The 25,654-nt window shown below is 36.7% G+C and overlaps 1 protein-coding gene across 2 annotated transcripts in view; it reads right to left on the bottom strand.

Moving 5' to 3' along the window:
* The window catches only part of USP40 (ubiquitin specific peptidase 40), a 93,601-nt gene that overhangs the window by 44,169 nt on the left and 23,778 nt on the right, over positions 1-25,654 (bottom strand). For both annotated transcript variants that reach the window (XM_025405196.1, XM_025405197.1), the window contains 9 exons: positions 25,231-25,335; positions 18,108-18,408; positions 14,044-14,125; positions 12,017-12,188; positions 10,098-10,182; positions 9,106-9,176; positions 7,783-8,102; positions 5,670-5,793; positions 4,339-4,396 (listed from right to left, as the gene is read on the bottom strand). In XM_025405196.1, the coding sequence (XP_025260981.1) occupies positions 4,339-4,396; positions 5,670-5,793; positions 7,783-8,102; positions 9,106-9,176; positions 10,098-10,182; positions 12,017-12,188; positions 14,044-14,125; positions 18,108-18,408; positions 25,231-25,335 (1,318 nt within the window). The remainder of the gene's footprint in view (positions 1-4,338; positions 4,397-5,669; positions 5,794-7,782; positions 8,103-9,105; positions 9,177-10,097; positions 10,183-12,016; positions 12,189-14,043; positions 14,126-18,107; positions 18,409-25,230; positions 25,336-25,654) is intronic.

Genomic DNA, 25,654 nt, shown 5'->3' on the forward strand with positions numbered 1-25,654 from the left:
TTTTTTTTTTTTTTTTTTTTTTTGAGACTGAGTCTGGCTCTGTTGCCCAGGCTGGAGTGCAGTGGCCGGATCTCAGCTCACTGCAAGCTCCGCCTCCCGGGTTTACGCCATTCTCCTGCCTCAGCCTCCGGAGTAGCTGGGACCACAGGCGCCCGCCACCTCGCCCGGCTAGTTTTTTGTATTTTTTTAGTAGAGACGGGGTTTCACCATGTTAGCCAGGATGGTCTCGATCTCCTGACCTTGTGATCCGCCCGTCTCAGCCTCCCAAAGTGCTGGGATTACAGGCTTGAGCCACCGCGCCCGGCGGCCATACCCATTTTATCCTCCCACCAGCAACATATGGGAGTTCCAGTTGCTCTACATCCTTGCTAATACGTGGTTGACTTAACATTTTAAGTTTTATTTATTCTGCAGGGTGCACAGTAGGGTGTCATTATGGTTTTAATTTGATGGCTAATGATTCTGAGCATTTTTTCCCTGTATTTACTGGTCATTCATAGATAGGTCTTCCTTTGTGAAATGTCTGTTCAAGCTTCTAAACCTGGGTTAGGTTACAAGTTTTGTTTTTTTTTTAATATTCTGAATGTAAGCTGATCATCAAATATGTTTCACAAATATTTTCTCCCAGTTTATGGCTCGCCTTTTCAAATGCCTTTTGAAGAGTACAAGTTTTAAATTTTAATGTAAACTAATTAGGCTTTTCTTCCATGGTTTGTGCTTTTTGAGTCCTATCTTTAAGAATACAAAAACCTTTCCTTATGATAAAGTAACAAAGATTTCCTCATATGTTTTCTCCCAGAAATTTTATAGTTTTAGGTTTTAACTTTCAGTTGTATGATCCATTTAATTTTTGTACCAGGCGAAGTAAAGCTTGAGGTTCATTTCTGCATATACAAATATCCAAATGGCCCAGCACTATTTGTTGAAAAAATACTATCTCTCTGCTTGAAAAAATACTATCTCTTTGCATGAAAATACCTTGGTACCTTTGTTAAAAGTCAACTGACTATGCACCTATTTCTAGATTCTCTATTTAAGTTTCACTGTAAATATTTTAGGCTTCATGGGTCACATGTGATCTCTGTTGCACATTCTTCTTCTTTAAAAAGCCCTTTACTAGTGTGAAAACTATTCTTTGCCCACGGGCTGAACAAAAACAGGTCGTAGGCCATAGTTTGCTGACCTCCTCTCTACATGTCTACCTGTATGCCAATATACACTGTCTAGAGTGAGCCTTGAAATCAGATACTGTAATTCTTTCAACTTTGTTCTCGTTTTCAAACGTGTTACAGCTATTTTAAGTTCTTTGCATTTCCATAAAAATTGTAGAGTCAGCTTGTCAATTTCTTTAAAAAATGTTAAGATTCTGAGTAAGAATATATTAAATCTACAAATCAATTTGGGAAGAATTATCCTCTTAAGAATATTATATCATCTGGCCAGGTGCGGTGGCTCACACCTGTAAACCCAGCACTTTGGAAGGCCGAAGCAGGCGGATTATGAGATCAGGAGATAGAGACTATCCTGGCTAACACGGTGAAACCCTGTCTCCACTAACAATACAAAAAATTAGCCGGGTGTGGTGGCAGGCACCTGTAGTCCCAGGTACTCGGGAGGCTGAGGGAGGAGAATGGCGGGAACCTGGGAGGCGGAGGTTGCAGTGAGCTGAGATCGCACCACTGTACTCTAGCCTAGGCAACAGAGTGAGACTCCGTCTCAAAAATAAATAAATAAATAAATAAATAAATAAATAAATAAATAAGTTAGCTAGGCATGGTGGCAGGTGCCCATAACCCAGATATTCACGGGGCTGAGGCAGGAGAATCGTTTGAACCCAGGAGACAGAGATTGCAGTGAGCCAAGATTGCCCCCTTGTACTCCAGCCTTGGGGACAGAGCAAGACTCTGTCTCAAATTAAAAAAAAAAAAAAAAAAAAAAGAATATCGTGTTGTCCGATTCGTGAATGTGGTATATTGTTTTATTTATTCAGGTCTTCTTAAATATCTCACAGCAATATTTCCTAGTTTTCAGTGTACAGGTCTTGTACATATTTTGTTCATTTATGTCTAAGTATTCCATAATATTTTATGCTATTATAAATGTTTTCTTAATTTTGATGTCAATTTTGTTGTTGTTGTTGCTGGTAGGTAAAAGGGCAATGAATTTCTTTATATGACTTTGAGTTCTTACTAAATTTACATGCATTAAGATACTAATTCACATTCAGTAGAATGGCCATGTTGGTGTGGATATGGTGATTAGGGAACACTTCTATACTCCTGGTGGGAATGTAAACTAGTACAGCCACTATGGAACACAGTGTGGAGATTCCTTAAGAACTAAAAGTAGAGCTACCATTTGATCCAGCAATCCCACTAGTTGGTATCTACCCAGAAGAAAAGAAGTCATTATACGAAAAAGATACTTGCACATGCATGTTTATAGCAGCACAGTTTGCAACTGCAAAATCGTGGAACCAACCCAAATGCCCATCAATGAGTGGATAAAGAAACTGTGTGTGTGGTATATACACACATATATATAGGTATATGTGTGTATATATAGGTGTATATATATGATGGAATACTCCTCAGTCATAAAAAGGAATAAATTAATGGCATTTGCTGCAACCTGGATGAGATTGGAGACTATTATTATACGTGAAGTAACTCAGGAATGGAAAACCAAACACCGTACGTTCTCACTGATATGTGGGAGCTAAGCTATGAAGACACAAAGGCATAAGAATGATACAGTGGACTTTGGGGACTTGCGGGGGAAGGGTAGGAGGAGGACGAGGGATAAAAGACTATGAATAGGGTGTAGTGTATACTGCTCGGGTGATTGGTGCACCAAAATCTCACAAAGCACCACTAAAGAATGTATTCATGTAACCAAATACCACCTGTATCCAATAACCTATGGAAAAAATAATAATAAAAGCTGTGCTCAAAACATGTTTAAAAAAAAAAAAAGTCAAAACCAAACCAGTAACAGCTGATTCTTAAAAAAAAAAAAAGATGGCTGGGCTCGGTGTCTCATGCCTGTAATCCCAGTACTTTGGGAGGTCAAGGCGAGCGGATTACCTGAGGTCAGGAATTTGAGACCAGCCTGGCCAACATGGTGAAACCTTGTCTCTACTAAAAATACAAAAATTAGCCGGGCGTGGTAGCACACACCTGTAATCCCAGCTACTTGGGAGGCTGAGACAGGAGAATTGCTTGAGCCTGGGAGACGGAGGTTACAGTGAGCTGAGATTGTGCCATTGCACTCCAGCCTGGCTGACAGAGTAAGACTCTGTCTCCAAAAAAAAAAAAAAAGATAATCACAATTAATCACAGATTGACAAGGACATGTAGAAACTGCAACCCTGACACATTGCTAGTGGGAATATAAATGGTTCAGTCACTTTGGAAAATAGTATGGTGGTTTCTTATAAAGTTAAACACAAATTTGCATATGACCCAGCAATTCCAGTCCTGTATATCTACCCAAGAGAAATGAAAACATATCTCCACATCAAGACTTATGTGTAAAAGTTTATAGTGGCATTATTCATAAAAGTACAAAAGTAGAAATAATCCAAATGTCTATCAACTCATGTTTGTCCAGGATAAACAAAATGTGATACTATCCATATAATGGAATACTAGACTAGTCCGCAATACAAAGGAACAAGCTATTGATACATGCGAAATCATGGATGAACCTCAAAAATGATATGCTACGTGAAAGAAGCCAGACACAAAAGACTGTATGTTTTATGATCCCAATTATATTAAATATTAAGAAAATAAAGTCTATAGAGACAGAAAGTAGATCAGTGGTTGCCAGGGGCTTAGACTACAAATGGGTACAGGGATCTTTTTGGAGTAATGGAAGTATTCCGAAACTGGATTGTGGTGATGGTTACAGAACTCTACACATTTACTGATGATTACTGAATTATACACTTAAACTGAGTGAATTTTATGGTATGTAGATTATATCTTCATAAAGTTGTCACAGAAAGCCTAATGGTAAGTGAACAGTGAGTTTGCAGAATGTACATTCAGAACAGTTCAACATGAATACATGGTCTAGATACATATCCACATCAGATATACTCATTGTATTTGGGGAAGGAGAGAAAGAATAGGTCTGAGGAGGAGAACATAGGGGACTTTAACTTCATTTATAATGTTTCAAACAAAAACAAACATATGACAAAAAGTTAACATTTGTCCATTCTGGGTGGTAGGTATATGAGTTTTCCCTAAATTATTTTTTGTATTCTCCTATATTTTCTTCAATTCAAGACCAAAATTAAAGAACCAAAAAGCAAATGTAAATGATTACCTAGTTCCTTCATTAATTTTAATTCCTTTATGGCTTTAATTCGAATATCAAACACCATCTAAAATAGATAAATAAAATAATGACTAAGTTGTAAAAAACGGGAGGAGATGAAAATGAGGATTGTCACTGTGTGCATAAACAAATTATTTGAGATATTAATTACCTGACATTTAGTAGTTTTTGCCTACTTAAAATTTTTCCATCCCTGAAATTCTTTTATAAGATCAAAAGCAAAAACTTAGATCTTCATAGTTAAGTTTTTACCAAATTGATGTTAACTGGAACAGAAAGCACACCTACAGAAAACTAAAGAAACAATTGTAGCTGAAAGGCAATAAGCTGACAAACCACTAACTTTTCTCATGAAAGCAAACAAAATAAACTCAGGGCAATCACATTTCTCTATGTCAGGAATGATGAATGTGGGCCAGTAAGCATAAATAAAAATGTATACTATCAGCCCAAGAGCACTATTTAAAATTGCTGTTTAAATGACTTTATTTTAGATTCTTTCCCTTTTTTGGTTTAACCGAATTTTCTCTAGGATATAAAATCTTGGAAATTTAGGAGTAAAATTGATGTCTGACAATCTATCCTCCCACAGTACCCCACACTGTGGAAAGAAGAAACAGAATGAGTCATAAAGGACTTCACCAAAGTCTCTCACTTAGGGTCAAGGTAGTAGATCTTCCGAACTTTAGTGTATGCATCTTAGTGTATAAATATTAACACACTTTAAGAAATTATAATATTTATATAAAAGAAAACAACATTCTAGTAAGTTTCAACTTGTTATAGAAAAAAAACCCATAATGAATTGAGACTACATAAATATAAAAAGGTATTTCCTGAGATGATGTTTTAAGGAAACTAGTCTTCAAATGGAGAACTAGAAGAGTTCCTTTTAAGAACACCTGGCTTTATAGAAAAACAGAGTATAATGTAAAACCATTTAAGATAAATTTAAAAAACAGAAGTCCACAGCACAAAACCAAAACACATGTATACTTGGTTTAAAAAAAAATACAGAAAAGACCCTTGAAAATAGCATTTTCAAGGAAGCCAGAGAATTCCATGAACTAACTAAATAACTCCCACATTCTAATTCTAGGCTTTGGAGGAAACTTTAAAAGGCACGTATTTTCTTGAAATATGCTAAGAGCCAACTAACATAGGTAAACAAGCAATAATCAAATGTTAAATAAAAAGCTAACTTCCTAAGATTTGAAGTCTCTTGAGACAACTGTTCTGAAAGATTAAGGTATTGTTTTCTAAATAAAATTCTGTTAACTGAAAATCTATCAGCCAACCTTTAATTATATTCTACTCACTGTGTTAACAGTTGCTGATATTTTAACCTGCTTCTCTTCAGAGTCTACCTGGCATAAATTTTTAACATGGAGCCAGTCAATCTCATTTATACTAGTGACCCATTTCTCTTCCTTGGTCAACAAGCTGTAGGTAAAAAGAAAAGATCAGAAATTAATACCTTTCCATAGGCATCACTTCCAAAGCTCTGCATGTGTCACTTAACGTGACTAATTCGAGGTGACCAGTTCTACTGAGTCGTTTCTATGATAAGTGGGCTATCTTTGCAGGGTAATGTTAGGCAGTAGTCTACAGAGTCTATATTCATGACTCCAAATATTCTTTGATTTTCCCACATAATTTGTTGCCACATTTTTCCACAGAGAACTTCCGTAAGTAAACAATCAGTTGCTCACTTCTGCCTGCACCCTGCAATCACTAGGGGAGCTTTAAAAGAGCGCCTAGGCCAGGAGCCTACCCTACCTGATCTAGATTTCATTTAACAACAGGGCAGCCATGTGTAGTCTGTAGACTGACACTGCACAAAAGGGCCACGTCTAAGGAGTGTCACACATGGCATATACATTGTATACTGAATTTTTGAGAGTTTTGTTTTATAAAAGCAGTCGGCAGTAGAGTATCTTGTTCTAACATTTTCCTACAGATAGTAGTAAAGGGTCCTGAAGAGGTGCCTTCTTTCCAATTCACACAGAAGCACTAATGGGCTTGCAGAAGTCCTCTTTGGGAATGTGCATCAGAGCTCTGAAACATAATTCTACTCTTTATTGCAGTTATTCCATTCTGAGCTCCCACCTTAAGCCAGCAATCCCAAATACAAAGTTTGAAGCACAAGATGTTCCGTGAAGACTACCTTAAAATAGTGAAAAACTGTATGATAATCATGACAATGACTGCATTAACTAAAACATTTAGCACTTACTGTGTGTACTTTGTAAGCACTTTACTCTTTCAATCTTCTCAACTCTATGAAGCTGGCACTAGTTATTATCCCCATTTTACAGACAAGAAGACTGAGCAGAGAAAGACGAAATACCTTGCCCAAGGTCCCATTACATCCTACTGACTTGCCTAGGAGCACAGCTAGGCAAACTACATAGATTACTATGTATCCATCCAAGGCAGTTTATAAAGAGTCTACAAATCTCAAGGTTGGGCAGAGGGGATGGAAAGCAAGATACATCTACAAAATAATCATTATTAGGTTTAAAAAGAAAGGCACCCAAATGCTAACAGTAATTAACAGTGCATGGTGAGAAGAGGGATTTCCCCAGTCCCAATAAATGTATACTGCCTTTTATAAAGGAAATACAGTTCTTATAAACAAGGTGGACAATGTCTGAGAAACCCCTGTCCAAAAGAGTAACAGTGGTAAGTGTACTATGAAATAAGTGCTCTGCTGCTCTGCGTCAAAGCCACTATAAATAATGATGTAGAAGTCCTGCAATCTAAGTAAATTTGTAGCACTGAGAAAACAGGGAACTTGAAATCTTCAATATATGGAAATATTGCAGCTACAGTGTATGACACATTGACTACAGCAAAGTACTATCACAGACACAGATGACAAAAAGACAGATGTAGCTTTAAATGTGACCGCAGGATTCATAGGGGTAATTCGCCAGGTAACTGCTCTATTTGGGCAACTGGGCTCTCAAGAGTCACAGAAGGGATTATAAGGAAACCATGAGTCAACTTATGGGTCTCCTAAAACAAAATATCCAGAAACAATTTAGCCATAATGTTTATACCTTCTTCAGGAAGATTTTCAGGAATTTTCTCTGCGAGAATGTTCCTTCGGTTTTATAACCAGCGCTAATCAGAATTCACCTGATAACTTGCATTATAGCCAACTAATTGATACTCTATATAGTCTAGAAAATCAGGGATACTTATATTATTTTCTCACCACATTTACCAAAAGTCCCTTACAAAACATCATTTTTTTCTCTAAGTTACATAACCTACAACATTCGTATATACAATATTTAGAACATAATGTCTAGAAATAAAGAAACATTCAACCCTTGTCACTAAAATAAAGCTTTAGAGTTCTGCTGGGTGGTACTGTAATTAAAATGACTTCTAGAAATCCTTTTTCTCCTGTTAGCGAGTTACCTGTTATCATCATGAGAATCCTGAATTAAAACTGAGCTTCCATTTCCGAGCCCTTGCTCCCTGAACGTCTTCCTCATGTCTTCCTTGGAGATGGCCATCCAACCCTCCCCACCTGGGCATCCAGCACTGTTGATGAAGATGACACCTGCTGGGATTGCTAAGGCTGTGAGGACAGTGCCCACTTCTGCATTAGATGGAAAGACATGTGGAGATTCTATCACCTGGCAACACTTTTCTCCTTCACTGCTGGTGTCCAGATGAAGAACATTTAAAAGCAGAGGTTCGCAGTCAATACCAGTTTGAATGTGGACTCCACCAACCTGCAATCATATCAAGAAAACCATTAGTACAGTTGATACTTGCCAACATTGTCAATATAACATGGTAAAAGATTACTCTTAGAGAACAACTCTCATTTTTTCCAAGTGAAATAAAATTTTCACAAATGTCTGTTAAGCATCAAAGGAACAACTTCAGATCTTTCTTTTGAAACTTTCTTATCTACCTTTTATTTTTTTAGAAGAAATCTACGATAGACTGGAGATAGAGATTTATGAGTTATCACGGGTGGTGATGAAGCCAGATTGGCCAAGGTCAGTTCACAGAGTGGCTGAAGTGCTCCTGGCCACCCTCTAGAGATAGAAAATTCACTCTCCACCTCCAAACCACCCCAACGACTCCCCAACTCAGTATAGATCCTCACTCTTCTAAATTCCCACAGGCACTAGGCACAGACCCCTACTCCAGCACATATGGTGCAGTTCTTCACACAATGAGGGCCTAAAAGGACACAGATCAACTGACTGGCCTTTGACCTAGCATCTGACACACAACCTGGTATAACGGAGGCACCCAAGAAATGTCTCCTTGACGTACAACTAGCACTGATTGTCTAACATTTATCAAGCATTTCAGTAGTTTTCTAATATCTAATTGCCCTCACATAGGCTGAATAAAATTTCATTATAATGGCTTTTTTTTTGAGATGGAGTCTTGCCCTGTCACCCAGGCTGGAGTCCAGTGGTATAATCTCAGCTCACTGCAACCTCCACTTTCCAGGTTCAAGCGATTCTCCTGCCTCAGCCTCCCAAGTCACTGGGACTACAGGCATACACCACCATGCCCGGCCAATTTTTGTATTTTTAGTAGAGATGGGGTTTCACCATGTTGGCCAGGCTGGTCTTGAATTCCTGACCTCAGGTGATCTGCCTGCCTCGCCCTCCCAAAGTACTGGGATTACAGGCATGAGCCACCATGCCCAGCCATTACGACTTTTAAAACATCCAAAATTATCACGAATATTTCTTCAGCAATTTTTTTTACCTCCACCCCATTCCACACAAAGATATCTTCTCCATCAGCAATTTCAGTTTCACACAGTGTCAGTTCATCCCCTAGAAAGAGATCACCAGTGAGACCATTCATCACGACCATCAGAAATGACTGAGCTAAAGAAAGAGCTGAGACAAATATTTCTTTGAAAAAGTATTTTCACTAAGGAAAATTTAAAAAGTAGTAATTATTTTTATTCTATTGACATCTCATTTCGTAATTTTTCTTTAAAATGTTGTTACAAAAGCTTTGTGAGCATGGTGGCAGGACAAAAGAGATAATCCAAAGGTCAAGTGTACTTGAGGCACATGACATTGGAAACAGGAGTTAGGCTTAGGCATGGAATGGTCCCAGCTCCACTGATACGTCCATAACACAAGCTGTATGTCTTTGTGTGCTTCAAGTCTCTCAGCTCAGTTTTTTCATTTATGAAATGGGGATAAAAGAATTTTATGAGAATCAAGTGAGATAATTAACATAAAACACCTATTACAGATTTTGGTCCAAATTAGATGTTACTGCCACTACTGTTAATTTTCATTGTTTTGCTGCTAATTTAAAGGAAGTAAATGCTTTCAAACTCCCAAAGTATTTCTTGTTTTACTACAAAATCTGAAGCTGAGAGTTGGGCAGAAAATCAAGTCATATAAATATGATTCAGATGGTTTGAAACCATGTTGCTCAACAATATGTGTCAATATAAAAAATTCTAAAGCTTTTCAAGAAATTTTTAGTAGGGTAGCCTTAATTTGAGAAAAAATAAAATGTTTCCATGTTAGAAGAATTTCACACATTATATAAACTGTACACATTAAAACTCGGATATATTATTTCTTTTGGAAAACTTACAGTGTGAAGATAATCTACTTAGTTAAGCAAGTAGTAGGTGGGGAAGGACTGACAAGGAGCAGAAAATCACAGATGAGCCGGACAAAAATATAGATGTATAAGAGTGAGTTGCTATGTTTTCATATTTATCTTACCGCCAAGTGTCTGGTAAATGTGAAGTCCTGCTGGTACAAGCTTTGCAACACTAAGAACCATGTCTCCTTCCCAAAATTCTAACAGCTGAAGAATATTAATGAAAGAAAAGAGAACATTGAAAAGTGACACATACATATCACCTTTCCAGGTTACTGTGCCAACTTACATAAGAAGATGACACAAAGAGCAAGCAAATGAATACTCTCACTCCCAGCCAACACCGCAAACTTCAAAAGAAGGCATCGCTTGTTAAATTAGTCAAATCCCAAGACGGCTAATCTCCTCCATTCCTGAGTGAAGAATTCTGGCATACACGAAGGGCACAACAACCATCTAAACAATTCTGCTTAATATATATGAAGAGCACTTTTCTCAGAAAGCAAGTTGATGAGCATGCCAGCCTAGGAATTTTTACTCAAAAGAGCAAGACTAATTTGTGGAATTAGCATTGTTGAGGGAAATGCAGTCCTGACTCTAGCACACACTCATCTTCTAGTTGCTTGAAAGGAATGTCTCCCATTGCAAATTTATAAAGGTGCATTACCAGTTTACTTAATAGATTACCAGGGCTTCGTTTCTAGATCTGAGAGTCTCAGCGCCGTGGCAAGATCACCAAAATAATATCACCATAAAAGTCATTCCTATCTAGTCATTCTCTACAATACCATAAGGTATTTTCTTAAAAAGAAATTTCTTATTTACAAGCAATTAGTTTGCTGTGAACTAAGTTTCCTAGCCTCTTGTCAGTAACTTCCTTGTAAGAGAATAGTTAGTAGGGATATACATTTAAAACACCAAAAAGCACAGACTGGAGTGTACCTCACACTTACAAAGTGAATAAGATCCTTTCCATTTAAAATATCCCCCTAGACAGGTTCAGATTCCCACATCCACCTGTATCAACAATGCTAGAATTGGCTCAGAAATAAATTTCTAATGAAAAAGTTCAGAAAGATTAGACAATTTTAGAAATCCTGACACTGATCTAGTGTTTAAATAACTTCAAATCAACAACTAAGGTTAAAAGGGAAATTGCTTTGCTTTTCTTAGCAGAAGAAAATTGAAAGAAAGCTAATAGTTTTGGTGAGTAATACGATTTTTCAGAAAATTCATTAAACTAATTTCTGGGAAAAAACACAAAAAGCTAACATTTTCTATCTCCCTTTTCCTTGATCAGAAAGTAGTGTGGAGCAGGAGTGTGATTAGGAGGAAAAAACCCTAGATGAAGAGTAAGGAGACCAGGGACGGAGTCCCAGCTCCATCAACTAGGTTTAGGACCATAGGCAAGACACTGAGTCTCTTTAAATCACACTGCCTCGTCTTCAAATGGGGCTAATGTATCTTCATGAGATTAAAGAACCAAATCATATAATTTATATGAAAGCAGTGTAAGTAAAATAAAGAACACTGCTGTTACTATTATCATCATTAAAACATATCTTGAAAATGACTTGGAGACTACAGCACTGTTTTTACTCTAGACTAATAGATACTTTCCTTCACTTAAGAGTATTATTAATAAATACTGTTCTACACTACAGGGTACAAAGTTAGTTGCTTTCACTTGTTCAGTAGTTCTCAGTTTTAAACAACATGCTCATCTTTATCTTTTCGCTCTCTTTGAAAGGCAATTTGCTTTCATTTATTTTCTAAAAAAGAGACAACTTCATACTCTTTCTTCCCCTCAAATAAAATGTACCAGCCTGATGGTCCACCTGAAAAGCTGCTGGTAGGAGCTGTGGAGAAAAGCCTCCTAAAAGACTTAGAAGATCTGGGTCATCCCTCTGTGAAGTGGCAGATGTCAGGTCTTTCTAAGCAGCTTTGAAAAATAAAGTTGTATCCTAAAGAGAATGAAATGGACAGTCTAGCTGGAGATGGTCCTTGATGTCTAAATTAAGAGGAAGTAAGGCTGTATTACCTGAAATATTGACTGCCGGAGATCTCCTAAAGTTTTTCTTTTATCAAAGGTCAAATCCCACACGCTTTCTGTTTGAGAGACTACCGGGTGCAGAGCCCCATTGAAGAAATGGTACTGAGGGCCCAGGTGAAGATGCAATTCAACAGTATTGTTTGCAGAATCACATTCTGCCCTTTAAAGAGGCACAAAAATACATAAATACTGTGTTTTTGTAACAGACACTGTGTTTTATCTCAAACCAAAGATATCTGGCTTACAATACAATTAAGTTCTCCATCCTACCTAAGTAACAATTTTTCTTCTATGAGCCACAATTAGTCACTTTAGTTTTTCAGTCAATAGCAAAAATTCAGTTCTGTCGCCATGAATTCCAAGAGAAAACTGTTTTAACGTGGGCTGCAATGTTAACTCCATTTCTCTGAACAAAGGCTGACACCTGAAATCTTCTAATTCTGAGATTATATTATAGTTATGAACAAAATGCTAGAGATCTGCTTACATAATTGTGTTAAGTAGCAGATTTACTTCTATGTCATCTATCATCCTTATTTCCACTAGATTTTGCACACTCTCACTCTCCCATGACTTTTTTTTTTTTTTTTTTTTTTTAAGACAGAGTCTCACTGTGTCACCCAGGCTGGAGTGCAGTGGTGCCATCCTGGCTCACTGCAACCTCCACCTTCTAGGTTCAAGCAATTCTCCTGCCTCACTCTCCTGAGTAGCTGGGATTACATGTGTGTGCCACCACGCCTGGCTAATTTTTGTATTTTTTGTAGAGACGGGGTTTCACCATGTTGACCAGGCTCATCTTGAACTCCTGACCTCAGGTGATCCGCCTGCCTCGGTCTCCTAAAGTGCTGGAATTGCAAGTGTGAGGCACTGCGACTGGTCCCACGAAATATTTGAAGCCAGTAGCATGAACCTCCTGAGACCACGTTATCCAGGCTAAAAGTCCTTGGCAGCAGCCTGGTGTCGCCTGCTCTTCTCTGAATGCACTCAGCTGACTCGAAGCCAGCACAAAACACAGGTAGGGTCTGGCCAATGTGGAGCTGGAACGAAGCTTATCACACAACTCAGGTACTTCAGGACACTTCAGTGAACATGGTCAGAGAGCACAACCACATGAAAGACCTTAGTGCGGGCTGACGACAACCCTTTTTTTTTTTTTTTTTAAATAACAACTGCTAGTCCAGACCACTTATGCAGGTTATTTTTTAGACTTAAGATATTTCACTCTGTTAAGTTTTAATCTTTTTGGTATCTTGGTTTTTGTTGTTTCTTTGCTCTTGTGTCATTCACTGTACTTTTTTCCCCCAGCTCCAAGCCAATGATAAAAATGTCAAATACACCCTGTCATATAATTAGGTATTTGAGTCCACAAGAAGATCATGGGAACATCCATTTTCCTAACCCAATACCTGATTTACTCTAACAGAGCACAAATAAAGAAGCAGTTCTTCAGAGTCAAAGGTGAGGCCCCAAAAGAGAATGCTGAGATTATAAAGTTCTCACAAACCATCTCTTAAAGTAAGAATCCATTATAGGCTTTCCCCCAAGATCAGCATTGGATTCAATAGGTTATAGAATCCATATTTCCCTCCTTTTGAAAATCTGCCCACCTCTGATCCTCTCTCACTACATGCCAGTTCGCTACAACTACTTACCCATGAGGGGTGATTTTCACGGCAGGCTCTCTTTGGACCCAAGGAAATAATCTGGCCAGGCTGGGATACAACTCATTTAGCCCAACTATGTGCTCACTGATTTCTCTACTCGTCTTAGGCTTCAATCCCTACTTAGCAATGGCCATTTTATATGTCACTGTTTAATTCACTCTCACACATAAGGGATAATTTCAAAGTTAAAGCTACCCTCACTATAAAAATTCAGCAGCCAAAGAGACACTTGCATTAACTAGTTGACTATTTCTTTTTCTTGTTAATTTTCATTATTGAATGCTTAAGGCCTAAATTAGATCTTTATTCTCCAGAAACACTAGTCAAACTCTAAAAGTAATTTAAAATTACCTTTTGGTTTGTAGTTCAATGTTAGCTGCATCCATTTCATTCAGTAAATGACATGGAACCCCATATCTTGGATTAGCTCGAGCTGTGAACAAAATTTTTCATTAACTTGTGTTGGCTAAATGAAATCTGGTTGCTGGAAGAGGTAGCATGAAGACTAGAAAGGACTGTCCTGGGAGCTAGGAAAGCTGCTACTAATTTGCTGTGTGAATATGAATTTTCTCAGGATCTCAGTTTTCCCATCTGAAACATGAAAAAGTTAGAACAAATGAAAAGTAAATAGTTCTTTAAGATAAGCTAGAAGAATTCAATTTTTTTCAACTCTTTTAAGTATACTTTTAAAAAGAACACCCAGATTTTCATCTTTTTCTTTTTTCTTCTTCTTTTCTTTACTTTTTTGAGACAGAGTCTCACTTTGTCACCCAGGCTGGAGTGCAGTGGCGTAATCTCAGCTCACTGTAACCTCTGCCTCCCAAGTTCAAGCAATTCTCGTGCCTCAGCCTCCGAGTGGCTGTGATTACAGGCTCGTGCCACCATGCCTGGCTAATTTTTGTATTTTTAGCAGAGACAGGGTTGCACCATGTTGCCCAGGCTGGTTTTGAACTCCTGGCCTCAAGTGATCCGCCCGCCTCAGCCTCCCAATGTGCTGAGATTACAGGCGTGACCCACCATGCCTGGCCTCAGATTTTCATCTTGATTACAAATACAATAACTGACTACTGTAAAAATTCTGGAATTTTTTTTTAAGTGTAAAAGAAATAGATGCTGCTCATAATTTCACTCCCAAGACACACACACATACACACACACACACAGGCACACACACAATTTTAAAAATTGGGATCATATTCAACAAATCTGTTTTCATTTCATACACTGTATTTTCCAAAGTCTTAAATAAATGATTGCATAGTAGTCCATTCTATAAGTAGCATAATTAACCTAACCAATCTTTTTCTGTTAGACATTAAGGTGATTTCCAATTAATCACTATTTTAAAATAGTAGGAACAATAAACATCTTTGAGCATCAATATTCATATACAGCTCTGATTACTTCAAGACAAACTTGTGAAAGTAGAATTACTGGTTTAAACGGTATGACATTTTCTAGGCTTTTAAATACACATACTCAAACTGATCATATTCCATACTTACCAACTCTGGAGGAAAGGTCAACTACTGAGACCCAAGAGTCACGGAAATAGTATCTGACTTGGTGGGGCATCTCACTAATGTTCACCTCATTGCCATTCTTCTTCTTCTTTTTTGATTACAGGTTAAATTGAAAATTTTTTGAAACATAGGAATCTTTCTTTTATAAATTACTTATTTATATTCTTTCCCCAATTTACTACTGAGCACAATGAAATATATGTAAGTGCACTCTACAGATAGGGGAAATTAATTTGTCATATATTTTCCTGTTTTCCATTAGCTTGTCATTTGCCTTTTAATTCTGTTTAAGGGTTACATAATATCACTTTTCCCTAGTTTTTTTCTTTCTTTGCTTTTATGCTCAGAAAGGTTTTCTTTACTTTAAAATAAAATATTTATATTTTACACATTTTACGATTCCTTAACATAAATATTAAAGGAACTATAATTTCATTTAAGTGATTTGTATAACAAAGAAAAATGGCTTAATTATTTCCCTAGCAAATAACCAACTTCCCAGTTGTATTTATCGAGTAATTCACGCCCTTCCTTCCCCAAAATATCTGAAGAGCTACCTTACCATGGATTAAAACACAAATATGCTTAGATCAACTCCTGGGTTTACTGCTCTTTTTCAATGATCTACCTTTTTGCATTGCCACTACACTGTCTTCACTGCTATAACTTTATAAATACGTTTTTACTGATACAGCAAATTCTCCCTCAGTCATCTCTTCTTCAGTTTTTATTACTTTATTTCTCCAGGTGAATTTTAGAATCATTTCATAAAGTTCTATCCCTTCATTCCCAAAAAAGTACATCGAGATTTTGGTTGGATCTTTGTTCGATTCCTAAGCTAACAAGAGAACTGTCATTGAGTACATATTCCAATTATGTACACACTAAAATTAAATTCTATGAAAAAGACTAATACTCCATTTGAAGATATTCTTTTTCTGATAATATATATTTCTATAACTGTGAATTCTGATACACAATATTTTTACCAGAACCATTTCCATATCTTTTTTTCCTCCCAGAAAAATACAAAGCCTTTTTGATTAACAGCATAGTTATGTAACTGTTTTCGATCTGGAAAGTTAATTTCCTTTGATTCACATGCAAATTAGTAACTGCTTTATTTTTATTCTTTATAAAAATGATGGCTATTCTCATTCTCTAAGAACAATATTCTCATCTCTAATAATAGATATGTCTCAATCTACAAAGCTTTTCTCATTAGAGTTTTTAACTTTTGAGCAGACTTTGAGAAGTGATCAAAAAATCTTACTAGGCCTCATGCCTGTAATCCTAGTGAGGCAGGAGAATAGGGTCTGGAGACAGGTAACCTAAGGCTGTTTCGCAGACTTCCTAGAAATAAATTGAAAGGAAAACCCTAACTTTCCATGCCTAAGTAACAAAAGGACCAGAGGCTACTCCGTTTGACCTTTTCTGCGCACACATAGGAAATTGGGTGACCCCAACAAATCAGACTGTGGGTGGAGTCTTTGTTTGCAACTTTGCAACCACTTCAGCCTCTGAATGTTTGCGGTTGGCAACAAATACGACAGAAACAAATCGGACTGATTGCCCGTAAGGTCTTTGTTTGCAACTTTGCAAGTTCACTCCAGCCTTTGAATGGGTGTTACCCCCAACCAATCAGACTGACAGCCGACTATGTCTTCCTTTGCATGGGGATAACTTTGTAACTTCACCCTAGCCTCTGATTGGTTCCAGAAAGCAACCAATCAGATGTTTGCACATGAGAGTGACTTTTGTAACTGCACTTCAGCCTCTGGTTAGCTGCTTTCTGCAATCAATCAGACTGACTGTGGGCTACCAATTCATTTACATGAGGTGAGCATGAAGTGGCTAATGGGAAACTTCTAGGAGGTATTTGGACCCAAGAAGATTCTGTATCTGGTCCTTGAGCCGCTGCTCAGGCTGCTCCCACACTGTGGAGTGTAGTTTCGTTTTCAATACATTCCTGCTTTTGTTCTTTTGTTGCTTCATTCTTTGCATTGCTGTGTGTTTTGTCCAATTCTTTGTTCGAAATGCCAAGAACCTGGACAACTTGCAGTCATGACCCTCTACCAATGACACCAGCACTTTGGGAGGCTGAAGTGTGAGCATCATTTGAGGCCAGGAGTTCGAGACCAACCTGGGCAACACAGCAAGACCCTGTCTCTAAAAAAATGAAAATTAGCCAGGTGTGGCAGCATGTGCTTGTAGGCCTAGCTACTTGTAGGCCTAGCTTGTAGGCCTAGCTACTTAGGGAAGAGAATCACTTGAGCCCAGGAATTAGAGGCTGCAGTGAACAATCATGCCACTGCACTCCAGCCTGGATGACAGAGTGAGGTTGCATCTCTAAAAATAAATAAATGAATAAACACACAAAAGGTCTTATTGAGAATCAGGAAAATAAAGGAGAAGATATGAAAATATATAAATAAAGGATAAATAATAGAAATAAAAGATATAAATAAACATAAAGGAGAAGATATAAAAGAATCAGGAAAATAAAGAAGATATAAAAATAAGACCAAGGCCACTTAAAATTCAAAGGCAACATATGGCTGAATGACAGAGCCAAGTCTGAGCACATGGCAATCGCACTCAAGTTTGCCAACACAAGAAGGTTTTATGCTATCCAAGGAAATCCAGTTTTGAAAATGTAATGATGATCTTACATTATTACAGGGTAGAAAATTAAAGAGAAGTATATAATCTTTATAAAATGACAAATTGTTAGATTTCATTTGGCATAATATAGTTCTTGTTAGCTTTAAAATATTTTAAGTTGTTCCAAGAGTAAACCTTTTTTTAAAAGAATAAAAACTCAAATAGCATTCCATGTTTATCTTCTAAAGCCATTAACTGAAACAAATAGGAACATTTTTCTTTCCATACCTTCAGGGGGTCTCTGCAACTGGGATTTCCGATAAAACAACATGTAGGCACTTTCTTTACCCTGAAATTGCTGTTCAATATCCTTTTCCCTGATTGGCTGGACTTTAGAATCATTTATATCAAACCAGTGGGGACAGGAGATGCTACTGTTTAAACCTGGGGATTCTGGAGGAAGCGTCTCGAAAATTTGCTGGTCATTCCTTTGGAAATCAGACTCAGCCTGGAGAGAACCATTCTTCAAGAGACGAACTATACTTTCATCTGAACTGAGTAGAAATATCTGAGAATGGAGCTGTAAGAACTACACAGAAACAGACAAAAAAAATGCGAAGTTAATTATTCAAACAAAAATTAGAAGTGATTAAAAAATGTTTTCTTCCTTTCTGTGATTAGATCGTTTAACTTCATTTTTATTTTTGACCTGGCCAGCTAGGGAGGAAAATCCATCTAGGTATAATAAAACATTTAATAAAACCACAGTGCTCTGTTAAATAGTCTGATAGTTACACGAAGGGAGGAAGTCGCTATGCTACAATCTAAAAAGCATTTTAATTATACCTCACTAGTGCTGTTTAAAAAAGTATTTAAGTGGAACAGATTAGGTAGAACAAACACTTTTGAAATATTTAAAAGCAATCTAAACAAGGCACAAAACAAAAGCAGTCACACAGTGTACCACCATAAAAGATAATTTGAAAACCCAGACAGACTCTGTTGGGATAAGGTAGTAATTATCAACCTAAATTATCTTTTAACCTGAACTAAAGTGAATGTTGTCTGTTCTAAAAGCTGGCAGACAAGCTCAGAAAATCAAAGCAAAGTAACGGTTAAGTTACAATCCCAAAGTTCTTGCTAAAGGATTAGGAAGAAAAAAATATCTTTCTCCATTGCCTGTCTCTACCTCCCCATCCCCTATGCCTCTATCCTCTTACTTTCTAACCTCTGTCTGGCCTTGCGTCTCTTCCTTTTCTCTCAGCCTAATTTACTTATATAGAAAATTACTTGGGAGTTAAATTTAACACGTGGGTACTTCATCAATCACCCTGGAAAGGTGATTTGTGCATTTTTCTCTTGGAAAGAAAGTAATCTGTGGTAATGTCAACTCTCTAATCAAAAGTATTATTTTATCAACAAACAGAAGAGTGTAGGGCATAACCCAAAGACAACACTGTTAACACTGTGTATGAGAACAGAGAGTAAAATATCGTTGTAGCTAATTTGTTTTAAGGTACAAAAAAGTATCAACAACTTGAAAGCTCTGAGTAATGAACTTTCTTTTCATTTTTTTTGGTTCTTTGGGTTTTTAAGTAATGAACTTTCTATATAGCCAAGCTTTTCTTTGATAGTTGAGAATTAACTCTTTTAAGCCTCAAACACCAATGCAGTCTGTCCCAGTAATGACAAAGAAATTTTCTTAGACTAATATTCCTAATAAAAATGATAAACTCTACGCAAAACAAGGAAAACGACTGTTGGGAAAGGAACCCAAAGTAGGCATAAAGTGAAGACATACTTCTTTAAAGAAGGGAAGCAAACCAGGCGAGTTCTGCACTCACCTACTACTACCCAGTTTGTAGCAGTGCACGGTGGAACAGATTTCAAGAAAAGGCAAGAGTCTTACTGGGCTGAGGGGACAGAATCTGAGAATAGCAGAGACGCGAGATCCCACGAAACAGCCCCAGTTCTGTATCAAATCCTCCTAAATCCTTGGCTAACTCCTAAATGGTAGAATGGACAGCGCAGAGCCCAGCAGAGAGTATCAGTCAGGAGGTTCGACAGCTGAGCAGGGTTGCCTGCTGCCAAGAAGAAAGAACAAGGAGTTCAAGTCCTGCCAAATTAGAAAGAGATGGCAAACTTTTTCTTAAAGAGCCACATGGTAAATATTTCAGAAGCAAAACTGAGAACATTACTTAGTACTCACTTCACCTTTTAAAAAGTAACCATTTAAAAATGTAAGGCATGTTCTTAGCTCAAGACTGTAAGAACAGGCAGCAGGCCACATTTTGCCCACAGGCCATTGTAACGGACCCACCCTAAAGCCCAAAATTTAACTTCCACAGACTCTAAAAGATTCAAAGGTAATTTGAGGGCTTGTTAGAATGCAATGCAAAGATCTTTAGAGAAAAATAACATAATCCAGAGTCTCCACAACACATCATCCACAATATGAGATTATATGGAGCAGGAGGGCAAGACATGGACAGATGATGGTCAAAGGATACAAAGCCTCAATTCAAAGGTAGGAATAAGTTGTTTTTCTTAAAAAATCTATTGCACAGTGTGGCAAATACAGAAAATAATAACATACTGTAGATTTCAAAATTGCTGAGAGTAAATTTCACCACAAAAAATAAATATTTGAGATGATGGATATGTTCACTGTTTGATTTAATTATTCTGTATTGTATCTGCATATTAAAACATCAATCTGTACCCCTACAAATATATACAACTAAAATTTATCAATTTGTAATTAAAAAATAAAAATTTATATTGAAAAGATTATATGACATGCAAAGAAACAGGACAATGTTATTCATAATCAAGAGATGGAATGGTCAATTCAAAAGAGAATAAAAGAGTCAACAGAATCAAATTCAGAATTAATCTAGCTATAATAGCAAATAGCTATTATAAATATGTTAAAAAATTTAAAGGAAAAGATGAATAGAATGGGTAAAGAGAAGGGGAACTTCAGCAGAGAAATGTACACTTTAAATAATAACTAAGTGGAAAGACTACAACTAAAAAGTATAATATCTGAAATGCATAGCTCATTTGGTGGTCTTAACAGAAGAGTGGCTCAGTAGAAGAAAAAATTAGCAAAGCTGAGGACAGGACAGATCAATGGAAATTGTCCAAATTGAAGCAGGAGAAGAAAAAAATGAAAGAACAAAACACCAGTCTGGCCAACATGGCAAAACCCTCATCTCTACAAAAAAATACAAAAAATTAGCTGGGTATGGTGACACATGCCAGTAATCTCAGCTACTCGGGAGGCTGAGGTTGGAGGATTGCTTGAGCTTGGGAGACAGAGGTTGCAGTGAGCCGAGACTGCGCCACTTCACTTCAGCCTGGGTAAGAGAGTGAGACCCTGTCTCAAACAAAACAAAACAAAAGTCCCCAGAACATCTAAGACCTGAGAGGAATTATCAAATGGTCGAATATATACAGTTGGTCCTCAGTATCTGCAGTTTCCAAATCCACAGATTCCACCAACCATGAATCAAAAACATTAAAATAAATAACAGTATAATAGTGAAAAATAATAAAAATTTAAAATACAGTACAACTATTTACATAACATTTATATTGTATTAGGTTTGTTTCCTTTTTTTTTCTTTTGGAGACAGGGTATCATTCTGTTGCCCAGTCTGCAGTGCGGTGCATGATCATAGCTCACTGCAGCCTCAGACTCTTAGGCTTAAGCAATCCCCTCACCCTAGCTTCCCGAATAGCTGGGACTACATGTGCGTACCACCACATCCAGCTAATTTTTAAATTTTTTTACAGATGGGGTCTTGCTACGTTGCCAGGACTGGTCTTAAAATCCTGGGCTCAAGCGATCCTCTTGCCTAGACCTCCCTTTTGCTGGGATTACAGGTGTAAGCCACCACGCCCAGCCTATGTTAGGTATTACACATAATCTAGTGATAGCTCCAAGTATACAGGAGGATGTGACTAGACCATATGCAAATACTATGCCATTTCATGAAAGAGACTTGAGCATCCGCAGATTTTGGTGTCATCTGGGGGTTCTAGAACCAATTCCCCATAGATATGGAAGGATGACTGTATATAGTTAGACTCCCAGAAAAAGAAAGAGAGATGAGGCAGAAAAAGAAATTGAAGAAATAATGGCCAAAAGTTTTTCCAAAATTTTAAAACAGACTTTGGACCACAGATGTTAAAAACACTTAGCAATAAAATGTAAATAAACACAAGGAACACAATACCTAAATACATTATTGTCAAACTGCTGAAAACCAAAGATAAAAAGAAAATCTTAAAAGCAGACCAAGAAAAAGAAACATTACATTCAAGAGAATGAAATAAAAAATGACAGTTGGCTTCTCGTCCAACATACTGGAAGCCAGAACACAATGGGCCTCTCTAAAACACTGAGAAAAACACAAAGTGATTACCCTAGAATTCTGTATCTATCAAAAATATCACTAAAAAATGAAGGTAAAATAAACATTTTCAGACAAAATCTGAAAGCACTTTTGACCTGCAATTCTGAACTTCAAGAAATGCTAAAGGAAACTCTCTAGGTTGAAGGGAAATGATATTAAATGCAAACCTGGATAAACAATGAGCAATAAACTCCAGAAAAGATAAATATAAAACACTATTCTTTCCTTAATTTATTTAAAAGTCACTAAAGTGTTTAAGCAGAGGTAGTAAAGTATAGTGGAATTTACATTATATGTAATAGTAAAATAGAAGAAGGCAATAGTAGGAAAAATGGGAAAGGGAAAATGAAATTATACTATTGTAAGCATCTTACAGTATACATAAAGTGGTATAATATTAATTTGTAATTTACCATATTAATTTATACATACTGTAATCACTAGATGAAATTAAATACATAGATTAAAAAGCCAACAAAAGAGATAAAAATGGGACACTAAAAATTTATTAATTAATCCAAAAGAATGCAGGAAAGGAACAAGAAAATAACAAAGAATAGAGGAGAAACAGAAAATAAATAGTAAGATGAGAGATTCAAACCCAGCCATACAAATTATATTAATGTAAATAACTAAACATTCTAATAAAAAGGAAAAGATTGTCAAACTCTCTGTCATCTGATAGAAAATAGAATAGCAGAGAAAATCAACACAAGCAAAGTTGTTTTCTTGAAAAGTTTAATAAACTTGATAAACCCCAGCAATGAAAAAGAAAGCTAAAAAAGACAAATTATCAATATCAGAAATGAAAAAGGAAACATAAGTTCCTATGCTACAGACACTGAAACGATAATATGGTGAGATTTTAAACAACTTTATGCCAACAAATTTGACACCTCAGATAAATGAACCAATTCCTTAAAAACCATAATTTTCCAAAATAAACAAGAACCAACTTCATACTGAGATACACATGTATAAGAAAGCTTATATGGCTACATTAATACCAGACAAGGTAGATTTCAAGGCAAGGAATATTAGCAGAGATAAAGACAAGCATTTCTGGTGTGGTGGCTCATGCCTGTAATCCCAGCACTTTGGGAGGCCAAGGTGGGAGGATCTCTTGAGCCCAGAAGTTTGAGACCAGCCTGGGCAACATACGGAGACACCATCTCTACAAAATAAAAAATATAAAAAAGAATTCATAGCCCGGTGAGGCCAGGTGTGCCTGTAGTCTCAACTACTCAGGAGGTTGAGCTAGGAGGATCTCGTGGGCCCAGGAGATCGAGACTGTAGTGAGCTGTGATTGTGCTCCTACCCTTCAGTCTGAGTGACAGAGCAAAACTCTGTCTCAGAAAAAAGGCAAGTGTTTCACATCAGGAGGCAATAACAATACTAAGTGTGTATGCACCTAATAATATAGCTTCAGGAAGATACATGAAGCAAAAACTGTCAAAACTTTCTTTTAAAAAAATGAGACAAATCCACAATTATTGTTGGGAGATTTAAAATTCCTCAGTAATTAATAGAAAAGGCAAAACCATATATAATAAGAACAGAGAAGAAACAAAGAACACAATCAATTTGATCTAGTTGTCACTTGTGAAATGTTACTTCCAAAAACTGCAGAAAACAACTTCTTTAGTGAACACAGAACATTAAGCAGGATAGACAACACTATGAACCGTAAAACAAGTCCTAATAAATTCAAAAGAACTGAACTCATATAGAGTATGTTCTCAAAGTACAACGGCATTAATTAGAAATCAATTTACTGACATAACGAAAAGATAACTAGAAACCCCCTAAATATTAGGAAATTAACCAACACACCTCCAAAGAACCCAAGGGCCAAAGAAAAAATAAGAGAAATTAGAAAATATTTCAAACTGAATGAAAATGAAAGCTTATTGAATATAACTGTCTGACTATATTCAGCAATATAACTATATTCAACAATATAACTTGCTGAATATAACTAGTGCTTGGAAGAAAATTTAGAGCTTTAAAAGTGTGTATTAGAAGGTTTAAAAAAAACTGAGTTACCAACCCAAGCAGCTAGAAAAAGATGATCAAATTAAGTCCCAAGAAGTAGAAGAAAGAAAATACTTTAAAATAAGAACAGATATCCATGAAATAGAAAATAGAAAAGCAATAGAGAAAATCAATAGCATTACATCAAATTACATCTAAGGCAAAAGTTGGTTTCTTGAAAAGGTTTTTAAAAAATTAACTTGATGGCCAGGCGGATCACTTGAGTCCAGGAGTTTGAGACCAGCCTGGGTGACATGGCAAAACCCCATTTCTACAAAAATTAGCTAGGTGTGGTGGCACATGCCTGTAGTACCAGCTAGCTACTCAGGAGGCTGAGGCAGGAGAATCACTGGCGCCTGGGAGGCAGAGGTTGGAGTGAGCTAAGATCGTGCCACTGCACTCCAGCCTGGGCAACAGAGTATACCTCAACTCAAAAAAACAAACAAAAAAACCTTGATAATCCCCAAACAAGACTGTTGAAAAAACGTGAGAAAATAAAAATTATTAATATCAGAAATGAAAAATGGAACATAGCTTCAGGTTCTACAGACACTAAAAGGATAATGAGATATTTTGAACAAGTTTATGCCAATACATTTGATACCCTAGATAAAAAGGCAAATTCTTTTACTAGAATTTTGTGTAAAAAAATCAAGTGAAATCTGGGTGAATATCTGAAGACATTTCTACAAGTAAAATGATAAGCTTTAGGGTATGAACTCTGACATTTTTTAGGAGTTGCTCCTCACTATTTTTGCTTACTTCTTGTTTCTATGATAAGTAACTCAGTAAGTAATACTTAATAAGTAACTTAGTTGGATTCTAGCCATTATACAAATATGGTGACTTTATTTTCACCTATTTTAAATATCTTTCTGCAAGGAATTCATGTTGCTGGGATCATAATGAAATTTCTTGGAACTAGAACTTCCCAAAACGATGCCATGTATTACCTTCCGCAGTGGTCCATGCTGTTTTCTGTACTTCTTGTTCCAAGATATTCCTATCTTTTTCAAGAGTTTCTGGCCCAGCTGATCAACAGGAATTAGATTATTCTCCTCCTTATGAAAGAAACAGTCACTTAAGAAAATCTGATGAGAAATAATTCCATACTTACAAATTCAAAGAGACCAACAGGATTATGCCTAATTAAACATGCCTAGAACAGCAAACACGTAAGTTGATTCAATCACAGCTATTATAAAAAGCTTTTTAAAAACTGGTTAAGCCTCAGTTGAGAAAACTTGGATTTTTGCTATTTTCCGTGTGCCACAGTTTAACCATTTGAAGAGCAATATCAAAAGTAGCCCAAGGTTTGGTAAATTCCCAACATTAAAAAGGAATTTTTCATTTAAATATGTCAATTACTGATATTAA

This window comes from Theropithecus gelada, chromosome 12 (assembly GCF_003255815.1).
Source record: "Theropithecus gelada isolate Dixy chromosome 12, Tgel_1.0, whole genome shotgun sequence".
NCBI classification, from domain to species: Eukaryota; Metazoa; Chordata; class Mammalia; order Primates; family Cercopithecidae; genus Theropithecus; species Theropithecus gelada.